This window comes from Papaver somniferum, chromosome 4 (genome assembly GCF_003573695.1).
Source record: "Papaver somniferum cultivar HN1 chromosome 4, ASM357369v1, whole genome shotgun sequence".
Lineage (NCBI taxonomy): Eukaryota > Viridiplantae > Streptophyta > Magnoliopsida > Ranunculales > Papaveraceae > Papaver > Papaver somniferum.
In genome coordinates, this window is record NC_039361.1 from 72,476,356 (window position 1) to 72,496,552 (window position 20,197).

At 35.9% G+C, this 20,197-nt stretch overlaps 3 protein-coding genes, 1 long non-coding RNA gene and 1 other non-coding gene across 8 annotated transcripts; 3 read left to right on the forward strand and 2 right to left on the reverse strand.

Annotated features, from left to right (window-relative positions):
- Positions 1 to 7,638: 7,638 nt before the first annotated feature.
- On the reverse strand, positions 7,639 to 7,725 carry TRNAM-CAU. The gene is given in 2 exon segments: positions 7,639 to 7,674; positions 7,688 to 7,725. It is a non-coding gene; the product is annotated as a tRNA-Met (tRNA).
- A 25-nt stretch (positions 7,726 to 7,750) lies between these two features.
- Positions 7,751 to 10,655, forward strand: LOC113275878. 3 transcript variants are annotated; one of them, XM_026525455.1, is made up of 4 exons: positions 7,751 to 8,070; positions 8,178 to 8,300; positions 8,412 to 8,437; positions 8,566 to 9,270. In XM_026525455.1, exons 1-4 carry the CDS (start codon positions 7,833 to 7,835, stop codon positions 8,665 to 8,667), a joined length of 489 nt encoding a protein of 162 aa, XP_026381240.1. In that variant the 5' UTR covers positions 7,751 to 7,832; the 3' UTR covers positions 8,668 to 9,270. The 3 variants fall into 3 exon arrangements, 2 of the variants coding, with proteins under 2 accessions (XP_026381240.1, XP_026381239.1); XR_003323808.1 differs by lacking the exon at positions 8,412 to 8,437 and adding an exon at positions 10,350 to 10,655 and having other exon boundaries at positions 7,765 to 8,070; positions 9,128 to 9,355; XM_026525454.1 differs by lacking the exon at positions 8,412 to 8,437 and having other exon boundaries at positions 7,765 to 8,070; positions 9,128 to 9,501.
- A 906-nt stretch (positions 10,656 to 11,561) lies between these two features.
- LOC113275879 (probable WRKY transcription factor 3) lies at positions 11,562 to 14,516 on the forward strand. Its single transcript, XM_026525456.1, has 4 exons — positions 11,562 to 12,160; positions 12,633 to 13,297; positions 13,384 to 13,536; positions 13,922 to 14,516. Exons 1-4 carry the CDS (start codon positions 11,732 to 11,734, stop codon positions 14,142 to 14,144), a joined length of 1,470 nt encoding a protein of 489 aa, XP_026381241.1. The 5' UTR covers positions 11,562 to 11,731; the 3' UTR covers positions 14,145 to 14,516.
- Positions 14,517 to 15,483: 967 nt separating this feature from the next.
- Positions 15,484 to 19,427, forward strand: LOC113275880 (protein IMPAIRED IN BABA-INDUCED STERILITY 1-like). Of its 2 annotated transcripts, XM_026525458.1 has the most exons (10): positions 15,485 to 16,255; positions 16,450 to 16,734; positions 16,835 to 17,152; positions 17,312 to 17,539; positions 17,629 to 17,726; positions 17,938 to 18,037; positions 18,177 to 18,343; positions 18,485 to 18,620; positions 18,718 to 18,848; positions 18,936 to 19,427. In XM_026525458.1, exons 1-10 carry the CDS (start codon positions 15,893 to 15,895, stop codon positions 18,937 to 18,939), a joined length of 1,830 nt encoding a protein of 609 aa, XP_026381243.1. In that variant the 5' UTR covers positions 15,485 to 15,892; the 3' UTR covers positions 18,940 to 19,427. The 2 variants fall into 2 exon arrangements, with proteins under 2 accessions (XP_026381242.1, XP_026381243.1); XM_026525457.1 differs by having other exon boundaries at positions 15,484 to 16,255; positions 18,177 to 18,620.
- On the reverse strand, positions 17,626 to 18,943 carry LOC113275881. The gene is made up of 3 exons (XR_003323809.1): positions 18,707 to 18,943; positions 18,455 to 18,577; positions 17,626 to 17,758 (listed from the first exon to the last, which is right to left on the reverse strand). It is a non-coding gene; the product is annotated as an uncharacterized LOC113275881 (long non-coding RNA).
- Positions 19,428 to 20,197: the final 770 nt, after the last annotated feature.

Here is a 20,197-nt window from a genome sequence, read left to right on the forward strand (position 1 = left end):
CTAGGACACGCTAAAAAGTAGCGTCAGGATTCAAAGATCCTAGTTGCCAAGAGTTCCCCTTATATAGTCTTCAAAGCATATGTTGATTTAGGTTTAAGATAAGGTAGTGATACGTATGATCTCTGTACCTTGGTAACTATTACTATAAAGGCGGAATTCAGAATAATAATAGACGAAAACTAGAAAACAGAACACACTAGAAACCATATTCGAAGAAATATATCTTATGGACAAGAAAATTATTACAATTCTCTCTTTTTTACGCTCACAATCTCTCTAAACAGTGGATCAACCTTAAAGTGTTTTGCTAAGCTTGCTTTTACAATAATAAATTGGCTCACAAACTTATCTCTAGGTTGCGTGTTAAACCTTTTTTTCTAGGGGAAAACCACACACTCTAGATTTTCTTAGCTATGATACAAATATTTATAGCTTTAATGGTTTTCCAAACCTTATATGAATCTATTTCCTTATCTAGGATTAATTCCCTTTCTTGGTATATTTCCCTTTCTAGGAATATTACCTTGTCTAGGAAGTATTTCCTTATCTTGGCATACTTCCTTACTTTGGTTTGGTTTCCCAAACCTCTTAGGAATTTATTTTCCTTTTATAGGAATACTTCCTTAAATCAGTAATCCCTCCTAAATTACAATTCTATCCTCAATCCATCTTGAGGATCACTAGTTTCCGGAGAGAGGAAGATACACATGTATCAGATAGCTTTAGAACCCGGCAAACAATATTCACTGTTAGATGAAAGCTTTGAATCTTATTCACATAAACAAGATATACACTCTAGTTTGGTAAACCGTAACCGTCCGTGTACAAGGACTATGTTCAACATAGTTAGCAGAAACTAGCCGGTTTGAACTTAAAAGCTTAGCACTCATTTTCATGAACACAAAGACATTAATCTTGAGTCACAATCATGTGATCAACTGAGTCTAGTATTCAGAGAATTGATCAAATGCAAATTATCTCATTATAAATAATTTGATCGCAATTGAATCATAATCGACATAGTTGGTAAATGCACAAAGTACAAATACATGAGTCGTTCGTGAATCGGCCGAGTCATGGTACGCGCACCGGTTTGCAAACTTATGAGCAAAACCGAGTTCCGGAGTTGACAGGAATTTTTCAGTTCACGTACCGGTTTGCAAACTTAGGTGCAAAACTGAGTTTCGGAGTTGACATGAATTTTTCAGTTCACGTACCGGTTTGCAAACTTAGGTGCAAAACTGAGTTCCGGAGTTGACAGAAAATTTTCAGTTTGCGAACCGGTTTGGAAACCTTAAGACTTTATCGGTTTCGGAGTTCACAGAACCTTTTCAGTTTACGTACCGGTTTAGCTACTAAACTGGTTCAAGAATATAGAAATATATTTGCTCGCATACTAGTTTGGATACTTAAACCCGGTTCCCTTACCACAGTTCCAATATGGTTTGTATACGAGTATATATACCTATCCGGATTACAAAACAAACATATTTTCCCATGATGTGCATACGAATATGCGTATCACACAAATATATAATTCGATATATAGCTACTCCACGACGTGTACGAGTACATGTAATATGACTTCTGATTTATAACAGTTTTCTCAGTTTGTAAGACTGATAGCACTGTCTTGTATTCCGAATATAGTAGTTCTATATTTCTCTAAATCAATTTGAAACATACCTCGAAAAACATCAATGACATATACCACTGTTCCAGGCTATTTTTGAATGATAAACTTGAATAATGATTTCCGAAAAATAAATTGTTCTCCACCGAAATTGATCAAGTATGAACAAATGTTCATTAAGCTTAGTCATTATATGTCGAGAAATTCATAAACTACATAATTAGTTCTCGACTCGAAATTCTTGTCTATGCAAGCCAGTCTAATTAGTTATGCGACAAACGTCTCAAGGATAGAAAAGTAAATATAACTTGAGAAATAGGTGGTTCAGTCTTCACTTACCTTTTGTTGATGAAGTTTTCCAAAAGCTTCGGTTGATCTTCGCTTTCAAACGGTGGAACGCAAATGATGACTGGTTCGTTTCTCAACTACCTCTATCTTAGACCAAGACTTAACTAATTGTAGACTAGATATTAAGATGTAGTTTTGACAACTAAATTTGACAACAAACTTGAGATATAAACACATGTGAGTTCGACTGAGCAATGCTCTAACAATCTCCCCCTTTGTCAATTTTAGTGAAAAACTATTAATCATATGGACAGCAAAATAAAGCTCCGAAAATCTCCTCGATTCATCATGCCTTGATTTAATTGGTTTCTTCAACTCTCCTTGAACTCTTCGTTATTTCAAGTTGCAATGATTCTGAACGTGTTCAACTCAGCATCGTTGTTGTTGAAGAACTGATTCCATAGCGATAATAACTTTTAAAAACAAATATTCTCAATCGTCGTTATACAGAAACATAATATTATTATCTTCTCTCCAAAGTTCAATTATATCTCAACTCTGAAGTAATACTACGGTGATATGTTTCTCCCCCTTAATCAATACTTACATCTTTTGTATAATAGGTAAAACATGTTGCTAAATGATTTACTCCCCCTTATATAATGATCCGTAAACCATATGTATGTAGTATGAAACTACTAAATAATTATCCCCCTTTTTTTCAATAAAATTAACAAAGGTACGAAAATCGCGGGATCTTAATGAATACAACCAAAAGATATCTCAAGTTTTAAGGAAGATGGAGATACTACATAATAACATAGTTAAAATGCGACTCCTCATATCAACTTATTTTCATGATATCACATAGTAATAAATACTTAGCGCTCATCCTAGGAGATTAAAAAGATACAAGCATCCCCTTCAAAATTCCACAACCACACTCCCCACAAAGATATAACAATTAAGCACAAGTTCATTTAAGAACTCTCCCCCATTAAATGTCATTCCCAAGAGAACAACATGAGTGACCTTGATTTTTGTGAAAAAGAAGGATTTTGGCGGACATTAACAAATCATAAGGATTTGTATCCAAAGTATTGACATGAATTAATATCAAGGCCAGTTACGAACAAAGAGACAATTTTACTCGATTTTACTCAACATAAGAAAATCTTACGGAGTGTGATCACAAATAGATCAATACTGCGAGAAAAATCTCAAAGAGTTTGTTCTATTTTTCGTTTATGAAAACATAATAGATTTAACTTCTGAGCATATATGAAAATTAGGCTGATTCACGAAAACGTAAAAGCATAAATATTTCATAAGATTTTTTCAATAATTAAACCAATAATGATTACATCCTGCAAGTTCATCTTCCAACAACTATAGAATTTAAATAAATAAATCTAAAAACATGCAAGATGAAAAAACGTTATAAATATCTATGTATATCACAATCTTTGCTATACCAAACCCTAGTTATCATTCTCAAGAACAAATTCTCAAAGGAAGTTTCCTAGATATGCATCAGATTTTTAGTATTTTGAGAAGAGAATTCCTTCTCATTATTGAAAAACTCATTGATGATAGGATCATTTAGTTTTTTTAAGTCTTCAGAAATGTCTGTTAACTTACTAGGTTCTTCCCTCAGTTTGCTCAGAGTACTTTTTGACTGAGCCACTGAGTGTTCATAGTAAGTTATCTCATCCAAAGAGCGATTGATTCGAAACTTTAAATCATTCCCCTTAGATACGAAGTTCTTCACTTTAGCCCTAAAATCATTATCTTGTTGACAAATAGATAAAAAGAAAAGTTGAGGAAGAACCTTTTTCGTCTCTGGTTGACATTTTATTTTGGTTCCTTGATGATTTGATTCCTTCACACCGGTAGATGTTAACAGCTTCTACTGCATCCTTTATGGTGATTCCTCTTGTCACAGGAGGCCTGGAACCGAAATTTTCTTAACAAGATGGGAGTATATTGTAAACCCTAAATAAAGAAAATAATTTTCTCTATTGTCTGTGAACCAGTGGACATATAATAGACGTTTTCGTTGTTAGAGCACTGCTCCGTCGAACTCGCAAGCGTTGCTATCTCAAGCTTGTTTGTCAACTTTAGTTGCCAAAACTATAAGTATTGATTTCTAGTCTACTTATAGCTAAGTCTCGGATTAGGATAAAAAGTGTAGTTGAGCATTATACTTCACGACGTTCATCGATTGAAGACGAAGAACTACTAACGGGATATTTTGGAACTTCATCAACAAAAGGTATGTGCACACTTGAACTCATCTATCACTCAAAAGTCTATCTACTCTATCTCCTATTTGAGACAAAAGTTACATATGTGGAGACTTGAACTCATCTATCACTCAAAACTCATCTATCATCAACAAAAGGTATGTTGAGTTTAATTCACTTACATGTTTCTCAAAATATGTGTTGGTAAGATTTCGCTTTAACCAAGTTCATCTTATGTTCTTGACAAAAGTCAAAAGATGATCATGTGAAAATCGCCTTGTAACATCTTACATGATTTGTGTGAGACAGTTATTTGATGTAAACTCGGATATTTTGCATTGATCATTCGATCACTTTAAAATTGCTTTGAAGCTAATAGTTTGTGTGAGACAGCTATTCCCTCCTTCCGAGAATGTTTCAGTGATTGAAATGGGAGTTTAGAACGATTAACCATGATTGGATATAAACACAGTATGCGTACTTGCATATGTGTAGTCCAAGACCGGCAATCCAATATGCATACCCGTATGCGTACTGGTTGGTCAGGTGAAGTCCGGGAGCTATAGTATGCATACCCGTATGCGTACTGGCGAAGTCAGTTGAAGTCCGGGAATTTTAGTATGCGTACCCGTACGCGCACTATATTCAACTGAGTTCGGATGTAAACAACAATATGCGTACCCGTTTGCATACTGGCAAACACAGTCCAAGTCCGGCTGCTTAGGTATGCGTATCCATTTGCATACTTGAGTAAGTTATGTTCTAAAATCGGTTTGTTCATGAACTAATACATCTATATATTAAGGAATGCAATCTTTTGCAAACCGTGGCTATAATGTTCATGAATTGATTCAAGTGAATCAAAATCGATTTTGCTTCAATTGTGTCTTGTATACTTTTATGAGAATATAAACAATTGAACAACTCTAGAACTAGTTTCATTTGAGTCATTTGAACTAGTTATAGTTAAGATGAATATGGTTGATATGAAAGTGTTCATATGGTTATCTTCGGTTAACTAATGTTGAGCCAACAAAGATAGTCGGACCTGGATTCACGAATCCCTGAGCGAAGTCTTTTTAGTCGCTAAACCTAAAAAGGTTTAAAGGAGAGGACGACTCTAGTTTACAACTAGGACACACAAGAAGAGTGTCAGGCATTACAAAACCCAGTTGATTGAGGTTCTCCTTTTACAGACTTTCAAGATCGAAGGTTACTTTAGATTTAAGCTAAGGTATCTTTGGAAGCAATCAATCTGTTTCCACTTTTAGATGAAAGTTCGACTTGAGTTAAATACAACAAATATACATTCTGGTTAAGATGAACCGTAACCGAACTGTATATAATGACTTGTTCATGAATAGTTATCCGAAACTATCCAAACGAACTATAAGCTTAACCATTTTTATACAACACTTTTAGACTTTAATCTTGAGTCACAACCATATGTTATAATGTGATCAAATATGTCTAGAGGTGTTTTGGAGAGTTATTAAAATGCCGATTATCTCATAGAAATAATTATGATGTATATGAAAATATTCGACTGGGTAAATATGTGTACTGGTACGTATACTTTCTTCCAGTTCGTGAGTTATTTTTTTCATAGTATGTATACCTGCTCTATGTATACTTAAGACAAAAACAGTTTAGGAAATTTTGGTATTCATACTTGGTATGTGTACCTTCCTGAGTTCACGAGTCAACAGAACTTTTTGGTATCCATACTGGGTATTGTACCAAAGGTCGTTGCCGAACTATAGTTACGTTGGTACGTGTACTATGGCTCCGAACCAATAACAGTTACCCCAGTATGTGAATTGTTGTCTTGTATCCAGATTTATAGTAGTTCTATATCTCTTCTAATAATTGATTTGAAATATTCCAGAATAACGTCAATGATGCATATCACTGTTCCAGACTATTTTCAATTGATTAACTTGAATCATGATTTAGGTCATAAACAATAAATTTTTCTTAACCAATATCATCATTTTTTTAACAAATGTTCTTAAGCTTAGTCATTCATATTTCGAGAATAATTAACAAGATAAACTTGACTCAAAATTTCTATTGTGCAATACTTTAAAGTCTACTTAGTCATGCGACTTAGTCTCATAGATAGAAAGGTGAAAAGTTGAATAATAGGTTGGTTCAATCAACATACCTTTTGTCGATGAAGTTCTCCAAATGTCGTTTGTTGATCTTCGCCTTCAAACGGTAAAACGCAGTGATGTCTGATACTCAACTACACATTTATAATCCTAATCCTAGACTTGTCTAAATGTAGATTAGAAATCAAAATATAGTTTTGATCAACTAAGTTTGACAACAAGCTTGAGATAGGAACACTTGTGAGTTCGGACGAGCAATGCTCTAACACTATTAGGCTTAGAAGTGAATCAAATTAAGAAAACTTTGGTGTGTTGACATTACAACTACGAATTGTCACAGGTTTGCAGGGTCTTTTGGTGGAGAAGATATAATGAGAACTTCAGTAAACAATCAAGATAACATGGAACAAGATTTGCGATATTTTTTGCAATGTAGTTTATTAGAGCATCGCTAGGTCAAACTCACAAGTTTTGGTATGTCAAGCTTGTTGTCAATGTTAGCTGATCGAAACTATGTCTTGATTCATAGTCTACAAAAGTCAATCTCCGACTACGATTAGAGCATGGTAGTTAAGTATCAGAAATCACCAATCGACCTGGAAGATTGAAAACTGAAGATGGTGTCAACGGAAACTTCATCAACAAAGTTATGTGAAGACTGAGTATCCTATTTACTCATATTATCTATAATTTTACCTACTGAGACATATCGTATGACTTTAGTATAATGAGGAACTTTGCAAAAAGGATCCTAAGCTATAAGGAGTAGTCAAGTTAGTTCTTAAAGTTCACAAATTATTTTACCATTTCACGAACTTGAACTTAAAAATATTAAGACTTGATTTCGCAAACTTGTCAATTTTGAGATATTACTTTTTGTAATTTCAAATACACAAACTGTTTTGCACAGTTCACTAATTTGTTAAATACAAAACTCCAAAGTTACGAAACGACTTTTCACAACAAACTGCTTTGACACTTCGTGAACTGATTTGATCTTGTGACAAATTAAACTTGTAGTTTCAGAACTATTTAATCACAGCTCTCTGGTAAACCATATGGTACACTCTTGTTGCATACTTCTTTTTTGTGATTCAAAGCAAACTTTTCACATGCTTCATGCATAATATATTTAGAAAAGTTTTTCTTAACCGGTAGTTTTATACAAGGAAATAGTTCACGAACTTAGCTTTGTTTGTAATCTACCAAGGTTGTTCATCAATATAAGTAGGCTTAGGGCTGTTGTTTGGGTGTACTTAGGGATTTCCTGCAGGTATAAAATTAGTAGCTCCAAAATCTTTTTTGAGTAACCCTCGAAAATATAAGGCAAAAGAATAACTAAAGAAACAAAAAGATTTGGGGCGAGAGAGGCTCGAACTCTCGACCTCAGGATCACTCTATATAGCTATGAGACCTACGCGCTAGCCAACTGCGCCACCGCCCCTTGTTGACATGATTTCTTTTCAGAGGTAAATCTGAGTTAGGACCATTTTTTCTGTACGCCGAGGAGCATACAATAAGGAACCAGAGAGGGTGAAACTAGGAAGAAAGATGAGATCGACTTCTTCTCCTAGTCGATCTCCCACTAAAAATAACAACAAAGAGGAAAGACCAAGGTTTTTTGATGCTAAAGCAAAGAGTTTATGTTGGGCAAAAGCCGATGTATTAATCGGACGTCATCCAGAAAGATGGAGAAAAGATGCTGCTGGCAATATTGTTTGTAAACGTTTTTGCAATTGTCAAGGTTGTTTATGCTTTGAATACGATCATATTATCCCTTTCTCCAAAGGTACCCGCCTGCACTTTATATTCTCTTTCTAATTTTTGTTGGTTTCAATGGGTTGTAATTGGAAAAAGATTTAGTTGAATTTAAGTGAAATTGGGATTTTGCTGCAGGTGGAGAATCTACTGTAGAGAATTGTCAAATTCTTCAAACTAGGGTGAATAGGTATAAATCGGATAATGACAAGTTGGAAAAATCTGAGTTGGAGGGATTCTCTTGTGATATCAAGTTTACGGGTAAGTACTTCAATTTTGGTATTCATCAATGTGGCTTTGATATTTTGTGGGACTGTAGCACATTGTTCACTGACTGCTTCCAGGCCTTATGCATTGGGTGATACGTATCAGATGCTTGGTGTTTTGAACTTATCGTAGTGAGACTCTTAAACTTTGATAGACTATGTGAACCTTTTTTTAGTCCTAGAAAACTGATTGAGATATCTGGGTAGTTAGCTTCTGTTAGTCTACTTGAACACTAAAAGGATGTGTTGGTTTGTAACAGTTATTGGTGGCCGCTGTATCGCCCATGGGTATTTTCATGTTGGAACTAGGAACTAGTGGCATTCTGCAAAGACTTACAATGTTTACATACTCTATGTCTTGATCATTCTTGGTTGAGTAGCAAGATGTAAGGCTATGAAAAACGATGACATATGTACGAGTGTTGGTGGCCGACATAGCGTCCTAGAAAGACACTAGAAAAGGGGACACGGGAGTTTTGTTTAATGTTATTTACATTCTTCTTAGGCTACATTCGGGCTCATATTGAAGATAAGGGCATCCATTCTTTATCAAGAGTTAAAACATATAAGGGTTTAAGGGCTAGCAGAGCTATTGCGGTGTCCATGTGTGGCTGACATGAGCACCAGTGGCAATACGTGTCTAAACGCAAGAATTCTGAATAACAAGGTGCTGTTGTTCCATGGACATTATAGGCTTTTTCTAGTAAACTTAACTTCTTCCGCAGTAAGCAACCATCAGTAGATTAATTGAGGGAATTACCCTGTACTGAAGTAATACTTGATTTTCACCCGTTTAGCATATGTTGCATTCCCTTGATGCAGACAAGGAGCTTGATGTAGTAGAGATGGCTGTTTACGGGGATGTAATCCGTCCTGGTAATGAATGTCGTTGCAGAACTGTCGCCGAAATGCTTGGTCAGTACAAATCAAAAAATCGAATGGCTCCTTGTCAACTTCCATTTAAGCAGGAGACTACTAAGTAGCCAGGCAAGCACCAAAGCAAGGGGGGATATTTTTTGCAGAAGTAGATCTAGAAGAACCAAACACCAGGTTCCATTTGATTGTTCTAATTCTTTTTCTAATTTATAAATTTGCTTAAGCTGCCTCCCTGTCTGTTATATTGAAATTGTTACACTAATCTTATATTCAATCCAGATCATACTTTTAAGTAATCCAACTGCGCAGTTATACTAAAATTCAAATGCACTTTCAGTCTTGTATACCTATGCAAATTGTTGATTTGGCTCGTTATTTTTATATGAGTTGACCTGAGTAAATCCAAGCTTCTATTTGAAGTTACTCCCAGAGAGACTCATTTAGCGCACAGTAGAAATTACGGTTCGGTGTGTTTGTTTCTTTCACCCCCTTCAGACATGGTCAAACTATCAAGAGATAAAGAATCAAAAATCGTTCTAAAAATTAAGCCAGTTGTTGTTGGAAGCTTAGAATCACAACAGCACGAACACGCAACAATCTATCAAATTTTAGACTAACTGTTGGGGTTTTAAAAACTGATTAGGATTTTGTTTCCATTAGTCTGTCCATCTAGTGGACATTAAACATATATGGTCAATGATTTGTGTTAGAGAATTCCCATCCTTTTGTACTTGATAGAAGAAAAGGAAAAAAAATCTTATGATGTAGACTAATTTTCAGTTTCTAGTCTCTCCATATATATCCCCATTTCTTGAAACTAGGTTGAAAAGGTGGGTTCCTTGGTGGAAAAGGCGTTTTCTTCTATTTCAATTGCTATATCATTTGGAATCAGGTATGGGCAGGCATGTATGACATTTCACATAACAAGTGATGTCTTTTGATATCTCTGTCCTCAACTATGACTATTTAAACAATACGAAAAGAGGGAAAAATTGTTATGTCGGTAGGATAATGAATACAGTAGAATTCTAAATCAGATCGTAGATATCAATACCCAACAATTATACCATAATTAGGAATTCATGTGAGGCATTTGCAGAAGAGTATCATATTATTCTTGAATTTTTTTTTTTCTGAAGATGTGTGTTGGTTGGTATCAACTGAACAGGGGCTTGTGACTTTTCTGAAGAATCTAATAATAATGGCAAACATTACTTTAACGCGGTAGCTGACCTCCATGACGGACGGTGATATCACTTTCGGGGTGAACTACACATACATGATTATAAAAAACGATGATGACGAGGTAAACTTTAGTGTTGGCTATTGAAACTACTGATGAATTTGCTTCCTAAAATATTAATTTGACATTTTGCTTTCCAAGAGTTGAAAAACGAAAGAGCCAACATTAAAAGTTAAAACTCTTCAAATTGGAATATTTATTCAATCAATGTATCTTTATTTTTATTTTTAATCGTCAGCTGAATTCAGAATATTCCTCGTTAGCATGACTGTTTTCTTGCTTGCTGTGTTGATAGTTTTGGGGTTCTCCTCTTTTAAGCTCTATCTTTGTCTGGTTCGGCTCTCCTGCATTTTGCAAATTCCACAAGTTTTGCTCGGATAATTGATTGTTCATTTGAAATCTGCAAAATTTGTGGGTTGAACGAACCTGATGATTTTTTTCTCTGGCTCCGTTCACTGGTAGAATAAAGTCGGTGGGCAATCTTCAAGGGCTGGAAAGACAATGACCCTTAGTTTACTATTGCATTCGTTAGAAGCAGCCACTTGCATAGTTTTGCATATACAGATATGTATCATTTATTATTCATATAATACCATCCCTGACTTTTGTCGCTATTTGTCCAATTTTTAATTTCCGCCATTAAATGAATAATAGCGCGTGACTGCATGACCTATCTCCATGGTCATTGACTCACTGCTCAATCTGCACAAGGTTTCCCCAAGCACATTTGGCTAAAAGATCAAATCAATATATAATCCAACAAGGTTCCTGTTAAAAAAATGGTGCAGAGATCATAACTGACAAAGACCTTTTCAGATGGCTCTGGTGAACCTTGTTACAAGATGTTAGACCTGAATGACCTTTTCAGATGGCTTTGGCAGCCAATTCATGCACCACTTTGATTCGTTCGTGCATTTATAGCGCGTTTGGATGTCAGAAGCAAAGATATTTGCTTCACAAAAATTCGGAAAAACGATTTTCTTCTAGAAATCGTACTCAAATTTTACATCCAAACTAACTTTTTGTTTTTAATTTCATTTGTGTTTAATTTGGAGGGAATTTAAGTAAATAATGTCCCTTTCATACATCTCTCTTTTGGCGTGGACTTTGTTTGGTCTTTCATTTCTAAAAGCAAAGGAAAGGAAACCAAAACAAAGAAAGAAAAACCAAAAAGGATGTTGATTTCCTCTCAAGACAAAACAAAAAAATTGTAGTACTTCTCAGAATAATATCAAACCCTTCAAAACCCTAACTGAATATTATCCAATCCAACACAACAACAAGAGAGTTTCAGAGAATCGATAATAATGGCAGATAAGAACAGAGTAATAATAGCATCAGGAGCAACACGTCCAACAATTACCTTACCACCACGTTCAACACTAGAGAATTTGTTTGCTGGTAATAATGGAGGAAATGGAAGTGGAACAAGTCCTGGTCCTATGACACTTGTTGCAAATTTCTTTTCTACAGATAATGATCCAGCACAATCATTTTCGCAACTGCTTGCTGGTGCTATGGGTTCACCTATTTCTGCTTGGAAACAACAAAATCCATTCTTTGAAGATATGGGTCATTTTGATCAACATGGAGGAAGTGGCGGTGTTAGAGATTCTAGAATTAAACAAAATCATTCGTTGAATTTAATGATTTCTCAACCTCCTATGTTTACTGTTCCTGTTGGGTTAAGTCCAACTAGCTTGTTTGATTCTCCTAGAATGTTTCTTCCTAATCAGGTAATTTGTGGTTTCTCTATTTTAATATGAAAGCTTTGTTGTTTGGAAATTTGGAATTCAATATGAAAACCTCAACAAAAAAAAACAAAAAAAGTTTAATTTTGATGTGAAAATTATTGTTCCCTTTTGGTTGTTATTGTAGTTTTGAGTTATAATTTGGATTTAGTGGTGTGTCAAATGTCATGATATTGAAATTTTTTGTCCAAATTTGGGTGGAATACTATATCGTCAGATTAATTTTGTAGATTGTATGCAATAAGTCTCATGTTTAATGTAAGATGTTGATTCAATTTCTCGTTAGTTCTCTCTTTGTTGCCAACTGCAGCGCAGATGGGAATATGCTCAATGTTTGTGACTTGCTTGTATGAACACCATGTCTGAACTATTGAAATGTCGGTCTTTCTGGCACGCGTTTATGTAACAGTTGCTTTTCTTGTATGATGCGTTAATTGTCTAATTTGTATATGTCTAGAGTACCATTGGGATCTCCCACCAACAAGCCCTAGCGCAAGTTACAGCTCAAGCTGTTCATTCCCAATCAATTATGCACAGCCAAGCTGAGTATCCGTCTTCTCTATCAGCATATTCTACATTAGCACTACATCAACCTTATACTTCAAATACTACTGCAACCCAATTCATTCAGCCGTTTACATCCAACTCTAAAAGAATGACAGAATATTCAGAGCCCCATCACTCTGACACTAGATTTCAACATCTTCCCCCTGCTGTTGATAAGCCAGCCGATGATGGCTACAACTGGCGGAAATACGGGCAGAAGCAAGTGAAAGGCAGTGAATATCCTAGAAGCTACTACAAGTGTACCAGTACAAATTGTCCTGTAAAGAAAAAGGTGGAGCGCTCTCTCGATGGGCATGTCACTGAGATTATCTATACAGGGAAGCACACCCATCAAAAACCAAAAACTAGTAGGCGTGCAAAAGAAGTTGCAAATTCTGAAGGGAATATGAATTTCATACAGTCCGAGTATGGGGATTTATCCAAATCATATGATCATGAATCTTCACAAGCAACACATGAACAGTTATCTGGATTGAGTGATGATGGGGAAAATGGTGATGGAGCTGAAATGAGATCTGACGAGGAAGATGATGATATACCTGAGCCAAAAAGACAGTGAGTGCTCAACCTAATAAAAATGGTCACTCTGGCTATGTTTGTTAAATTTTGCGTTGTTGCTAATATCTGTTCTAATTGGTCAGAAACACCGGGTCCAGGGTATCGGAACCGTCATCATCACATAAGATAGGGTCGAGGATTATTGTGCAGACAACAAGTGAAGTTGATCTTTTGGACGATGGCTTTAGGTGGCGCAAGTATGGGCAAAAAGTTGTCAAAGGAAATCCTCATCCAAGGTACACAATGATAGCTAGCCCCTTTTAAGTCTATGTTGTTCACATCCTATCATTCAGTGGAAGACCCACGCTCTTCATCATTAAGTTTCCTGTTTCATATTGGTAAACAAACAATTGGTTACACAATGATATATGATAATGGCCTCCGACGTGTTAAAAAAGTATGGTAAAATGGAGGTTACTCATCAATATGGCTTCCCATCTAGGTGCAACAAAAGCTATGGCTTCCCATCTAGATGCAACAAAAGCTATAGCAAATATTGTTTTTATGTACTTACACGAACTTCCGGTCCCAGATTATTTACATACCATTGATCATTCATTTTCAAAGTCCAGATACAATTTGTCACTTCTGATTTGTTTTGTATTTGATGAGTATCTGCAGGAGCTACTACAAATGCACAGCTTCTGGGTGTAATGTGCGCAAGCATGTTGAAAGAGCTTCAGCAGACCCTAAAGCTGTCATTACAACATATGAGGGGAAACATAATCATGATGTGCCAGCACCTAAGAACAGTAGCCATAACACAACAAACAGTCATATGGGGCAGTTAAAACAACCATATGCCTTAGCAGAACAGTTAAAAAAAGAACAGCATACCAATTAGGTTGTGCATTCATAACAGGAAATTGGGGTTTGAAAGGCAGTTGAAAACATGAAAATGTTCAACAAAACAGGTAGACGTTTTTAATTTCCCTTTCTGCTAAACTTTTGTCCAGTGACGCTAAGTTTGTGGCTTTAATTTGTGATGACCATTCGGAATTGACGAAAAAAAAAGAGGACGAAAACTGATAATGCTAGCTTAAGAAACCTGTCAAGATTGGCAGTAACATTTGTGACTTGTAACTAGTTCATTGCACGCATTATGTTTGATGTTTCTGACGACTAATACACTACACAATACATATACAAGTACAAAATTGTTTTGTATATTCTTTTTTCTTGTAAACACTGATAATGATATTGTGATATTTTTCTCCTTTTGTATGTGAAAACAAATGATATAAGCAGATATTTGAATATAGAAAAAGAAAAGAAGTTGTTCATCTGTTGTTTTTTACTATATCAACCTTAATATCAGGCCCGTCCCCGGTGCTGGACAAAGTTGATCAGCCTTGTACCACATTTTTACTCTGGAACAATGCAGTTGTTGCAAATTATGGTTAATTCCTATACACTAGAGTAACAACCTAAGTCCACACACCAATTGGTCCACCCCTGACTCTTACACATTAAAGTATGGAATATGATATACATTTTTTTTGAAGCATAGAATATGATATGGCAATCTCCAATGATTTCGTGGTGATGTTTAAAAGTTGGTAAGACTTATATTTGTTGAAAGGACTTGCCCTCTCAAGGAGAAACAAACAAGAGAGGTTCGGGGTAGGAGTTTCACTGCATCCACTGACTCAACCACAACCAAATCCATTGGTGTCACCAAATATATATATTTTTATTTTATTTTGATCCGTAGATAAGAAAATCCATTGAAAAGAGGCACTTAAGAGGGTTATCTTATAACCGAACAAAAAAAAAACACCAAACATTGATCCGAAATAACTTGAACCATGATGTTTCAAATGATGAGAAATTGATTTCTGAACTAATTTTCTGTTATGAAAAAAAATAATTAATGGGCCCTGCCTGATAAAGGAAAATCAAATCAAATCAAATAGGTTAGATTATTGCAAGTAGGAAAAAAGTGACCATTTGCTTTTTTTTGATTTTCCCATCCTTGCATTCTCACTGACCATTTTTGAGTATCCACCTGTATAGTAAGGTTCGTTTTCTTTTATACACGGACAGAACATCCTAAGACAGGAAAGAGCAACCTTTTTATAAAGCATCTGACATTTTACCATGAGTGAGCAAGAACCAAATCTTCGTGCGCGGTCTTCATGGTTCTTTGCTATCTAGCTCAATCTCCAGCTCTTCTTTGCGGCGGTATAGCTTCGCGTCTTTTGCATAAATTCACGCAATCGAACTCGGCAATAGTCCCATTGATCCAATGATTTTTAGTTGGTCATCTCTAGTTCAACAACTAAACTACATGTGTTATGTTTCTGGTTTAGGTGAAAAGAGAGAAAAAAAATAAAGTGACAAACAAACGGAAATATAAATCAAGGAGCAAAGGCGAAAAAAATATAACGGCTACATTTTATTTCGGTTCAGTTAGTTACGAATCCTTGTCATTCTTAAGAAAATCCTGAATATTTCCAACCCAAAAACAAAGAAGATTCAATTTCTTTCTGAAAATCCTGTTGAAAAATTCACCAAAAATTTCTTGAGTTTTTCAATCTGGGTTTCTTCTATATATCTGATTGATGGTACACGAGATTAGAGTCATTATCAATGGGTTGTATTACATCAAAAGAAGCTACAGTAAAGCCTTCAACGTCCGAAGAGTTTCGAGATAATGGGTCGGCGATATCGGGTTCGTCTTCTTTGCGAATTCAAACAAAGTTACCTGAACCGGATTACAGGAAGGTAATTCATTCAAGAAATAATAATGGTGGTGGGAATAATAAATTGGGAGAATCAAAAAGAGAGAAACCCAAAGTTGAAGATCGAAGTTTTAGATTGAGAAATTTGCATAGACATGTTGAAGGTGAACAAGTTGCTGCTGGTTGGCCTTCTTGGCTTAGTGCTGTTGCTCGTGAAGCTATTCATGGTTGGATTCCTCTTCGTGCTGAAAGTTTCGAGAAATTGGAAAAGGTGAGGGTTTCCTCCTCTTCTTCTTTTGTTATTTTCATGGCCGGACAAAATTCAGCTACGATATTTTTTTGTTCTTGAATTGCGAATTTGTACATCGGAATGTTAAAGTGGATTAGTACGTCGACAAGGTATTTTTGTATTTGTTCATGTACTGCAACTATGTGAATACAGCAATTTTCTGACTGTGTTTTTAGATTGGGCAAGGTACATACAGCAGTGTTTTCCGAGCGCGGGAGCTTGCAACTGGGAGGATGCTTGCGTTAAAGAAAGTTCGGTTTGATAACTTTGAGCCAGAAAGTGTGAGATTTATGTCGCGGGAAATAATGATTCTCCGCAAACTAGATCATCCAAATGTTATGAAACTGGAGGGACTAATTACTTCTAGACTGTCAACTAGTGTATATCTCGTTTTCGAGTATATGAAACATGATATTGCTGGATTATCATCTTGTCCTGACATCAAGTTCAGTGAATCACAGGTTCGTATATACGGAACTCTTTTTCAATACTTTGGTTGTGTGTTCTAGTATTTAGGAATTACCAATGTTAAAAGAGTTTTGATTTGTTCATGTTGTGTAGGTTAAATGCTATATGCATCAACTACTATCTGGCCTTGAACACTGTCATTCGAGAGGTATAATGCACCGAGATATCAAGGGATCCAACCTTCTTGTTAGTGATGATGGAGTTCTGAAGATAGCTGATTTTGGCCTGGCAAATTTTGTTAGTGTCGGGCACATTCAACCATTAACTAGTCGAGTTGTTACTTTATGGTATCGGCCTCCTGAACTTTTGCTTGGATCCACCAGTTATGGGCAATCTGTTGATCTATGGAGTGTTGGTTGTTTATTTGCTGAACTACTTCTCGGAAAGCCTATACTTAAAGGAAGAACTGAGGTATAACTATGAAATGCATCATGTGCAAACATACATATAACATCTGAACAAACACTGACCAGCAATCCAAGTTATTCACAGAACAGAATTACAGATCTTCGCTTTCGTTGTGGCTGTTTCACATGAAGTAATGAAAAGACTAATTTCCGCCATTTACAGGTCGAACAATTGCACAAAATCTTCAAGCTTTGTGGTTCCCCACCTGATGAGTATTGGAAAAAATTCAAACTGCCTCATGCAACTATTTTCAAACCCCAGAATTCTAATGCCAGTAGCCTCTCTGTTACCTGTAAAGATTTACCAACAAGTGCTCTCAATTTGATACAAACACTTCTCTCCATAGAACCCTACAAGCGTGATACTGCTTCGGCTGCTCTTAAGTCCAAGGTAAAACATTGATGAAATGCACATTGCTGAAAGCTGAAAGAATTGCTTCAAAGTCTTTGTTGCCTTTAACATTTGCTAATTTGTTTCAGTATTTCACAACAAGACCTTATGCATGTCATGCATCAAGCCTGCCGAAGTACCCACCAAACAAGGAAATAGATGCTAGAACTCGTGATGAGGCGCGAAGGTAAGTACCTCTTCTTATATTCTTATTTGTCACTGAAAAAGTAGTAATCAATTCATAAGCTTGGATAGAAAAAACTAAGTTGAATGATGACGCAATTCCTATATACTCAACATTAAAAATCCCTCAACGACCACAAAAATCTTTTAAGCAGGACTCTTGTGGTACGGTTGTTATAAACTTGAGGAACTAAACAATACAACTCAATCTTCAGGAAAAGAGCTGCTGGCAGAGCACGAAAATCTGAAACAACACGAAGAAGAGCAAGAGTGTCCAATGTTTTACCTGAACCAAAACATGCAGTACAACCCAAGGTATTCCCTAAAGCTGACTTTATTCTATAACCAAATTCTAAAAGTATGAAACCTTACACATTGTTGCACATTTGCACTCCAATTTTTCAGTTTGGAGTTAAAATTAGGAATCCACTGACTATCAATTTGAACACGACAGGAGTTGCAGGTCAATATACAAAATGTGCGTAAAAGCAATGCTTGCTTATTAGAAGAACAAAAGAAATCATGCCAAGAAGAAATATATTTATCAGGTCCTCTACACATCACGCCATCAAGTGGGTTTGCATGGGTGAGAAGTCGAAATGAAGATCTTGCCTACAATGGGTATAGTTCAAGAATTCCTATTAAAAGCAAAGTCAATCCTTCAAATGTCCAACTAAAAAGAACTAGTTCAGAACTTAAAGACATTCGTGTTGGTTTATTTGGAACTCATACCGAATCAGGTGTCCATGACTTGTATTCCAGGAGCGAAATGCAGAAACATTGGACCAAATTCGAACGTCTGGATTCCTTCGATGACTCTAAGCAACATCATTCTCAAGGGTTCTCAACTGCAGTCTATCAAAGCCAAGATTTTCCAAATATCAAGAGAAGCAATAAGGTAAAACTAAAAACACTACTAATCTACAATGCTAAATCATTCATCTACGAAACAATTTAGCAAAAGTTTTGAGCAGTTTTTTTAACCTTTCGTTCAGGAAGAAGACAGAGTTGATTTCTCAGGGCCATTAATGAACCAACACCAACATCATAAAGCCAATGAACCCTCAGAGAGACGTAGCATTCGAGAGCGGCAAGCAGCTCGTAGAACAACATGGTTACCCAAGAGGTTAGTTAGCTAAGTTATGGTGCTTCATAGTTCAATTGATTGATTTCAGTTGTCAATTATTGACTGGTGTTACATCTGCCATTACAGGTAGAAGACACTGCTAGACCAACATATCAATCTTCTTCGATATGCAACACAAGAAATGCCAACAATCTTTGTAATTTATCAAATTCAATTTCTTCAATTACTATGTCTGTAAAATCCGTTATTCTACAATGTTAAAGAAATTCTACTGCAAATGTTACTCTCTCAGATTTTAGCCTTATTCTAATACATGATGAAGAACTTATATGGCGGTCTTTCATTACCGCAAGGAATTTTAACACTTATTTAGATAATGAAGGGCTGTCATTCGAGTTAATCAACAAAATCAAAGACGAAAAAAAAAACGAATAAAATCCCAATCAGTGTAAGAATGTAGGGCAAATCTTTGATGCTGATACTGCAAATTAGAGCAGAAAAGCAATCAAAGTAACCCCAAATTGTTGTATGCCTATCGCACGATGTTTTAAGATCGTACGCCACGATTTAACCTCTCCCGTGGAATACCACGCTCCGCTATTACTTAAGGTGGTAGCGCTCGGCCTAAGGCACTGGAATTTGTTTGAGGATCTCATTCTCTCTTCGATTTTATACTCATCCTTGTAACCCTAATCTTATTCTTCCCATTCTACCCCCATTCTTTTGGGTGAATATCGTGTCATGTCCTTGCGGTTCCACTTTATTTACACCTCGTTCACGCGCTACTTTGGTTAGTGGTGCCTCATTGGTGGTGGTGGTACAGGTAGAGCTGTACATGGTCGGTCGGTGTGAGTTTCATCTAAAACCATCTATCAACCGGCTAGTACCTACGTTTTATAATTTAAAACCAAAATCAGCCGATCTATTTTCGGTTTAGGTTTAAATCCGGCCACCACGGATCTAATCAGTTTTGGGCTTAAACTCGGTTTATCTGTAATGTTTATATTTCAGCATTTCCTGCCAGTTTTTCACCTGTAATATTGTTTGCATTTGTATTTTCCATATATATTCAATGATCATTCATACACCTATACACATGTTTTAAAGTTTAAACATATTTCTTGAAGTTCTTAATTACTACCGGAAAACAAGTAGGAGCTGAGGCGGCTTTTCAATGCGTGGTTGAAATGAGTGGCTATCATATTATTTTCCAAAGTGATTCGCAACCCACTCTCAAACTGTTAATAGAAATGTATGTTAAAGATAGAGAAAGAAGATTCAAACAAAGCTCATATTTTAGAAACAATTCTCACTTTGATGTAAATTTTAAAGCTATGGCTTTTGTTCTAACAAGTAGATACAACATCATGTGGGCAGCTAACCTGCCA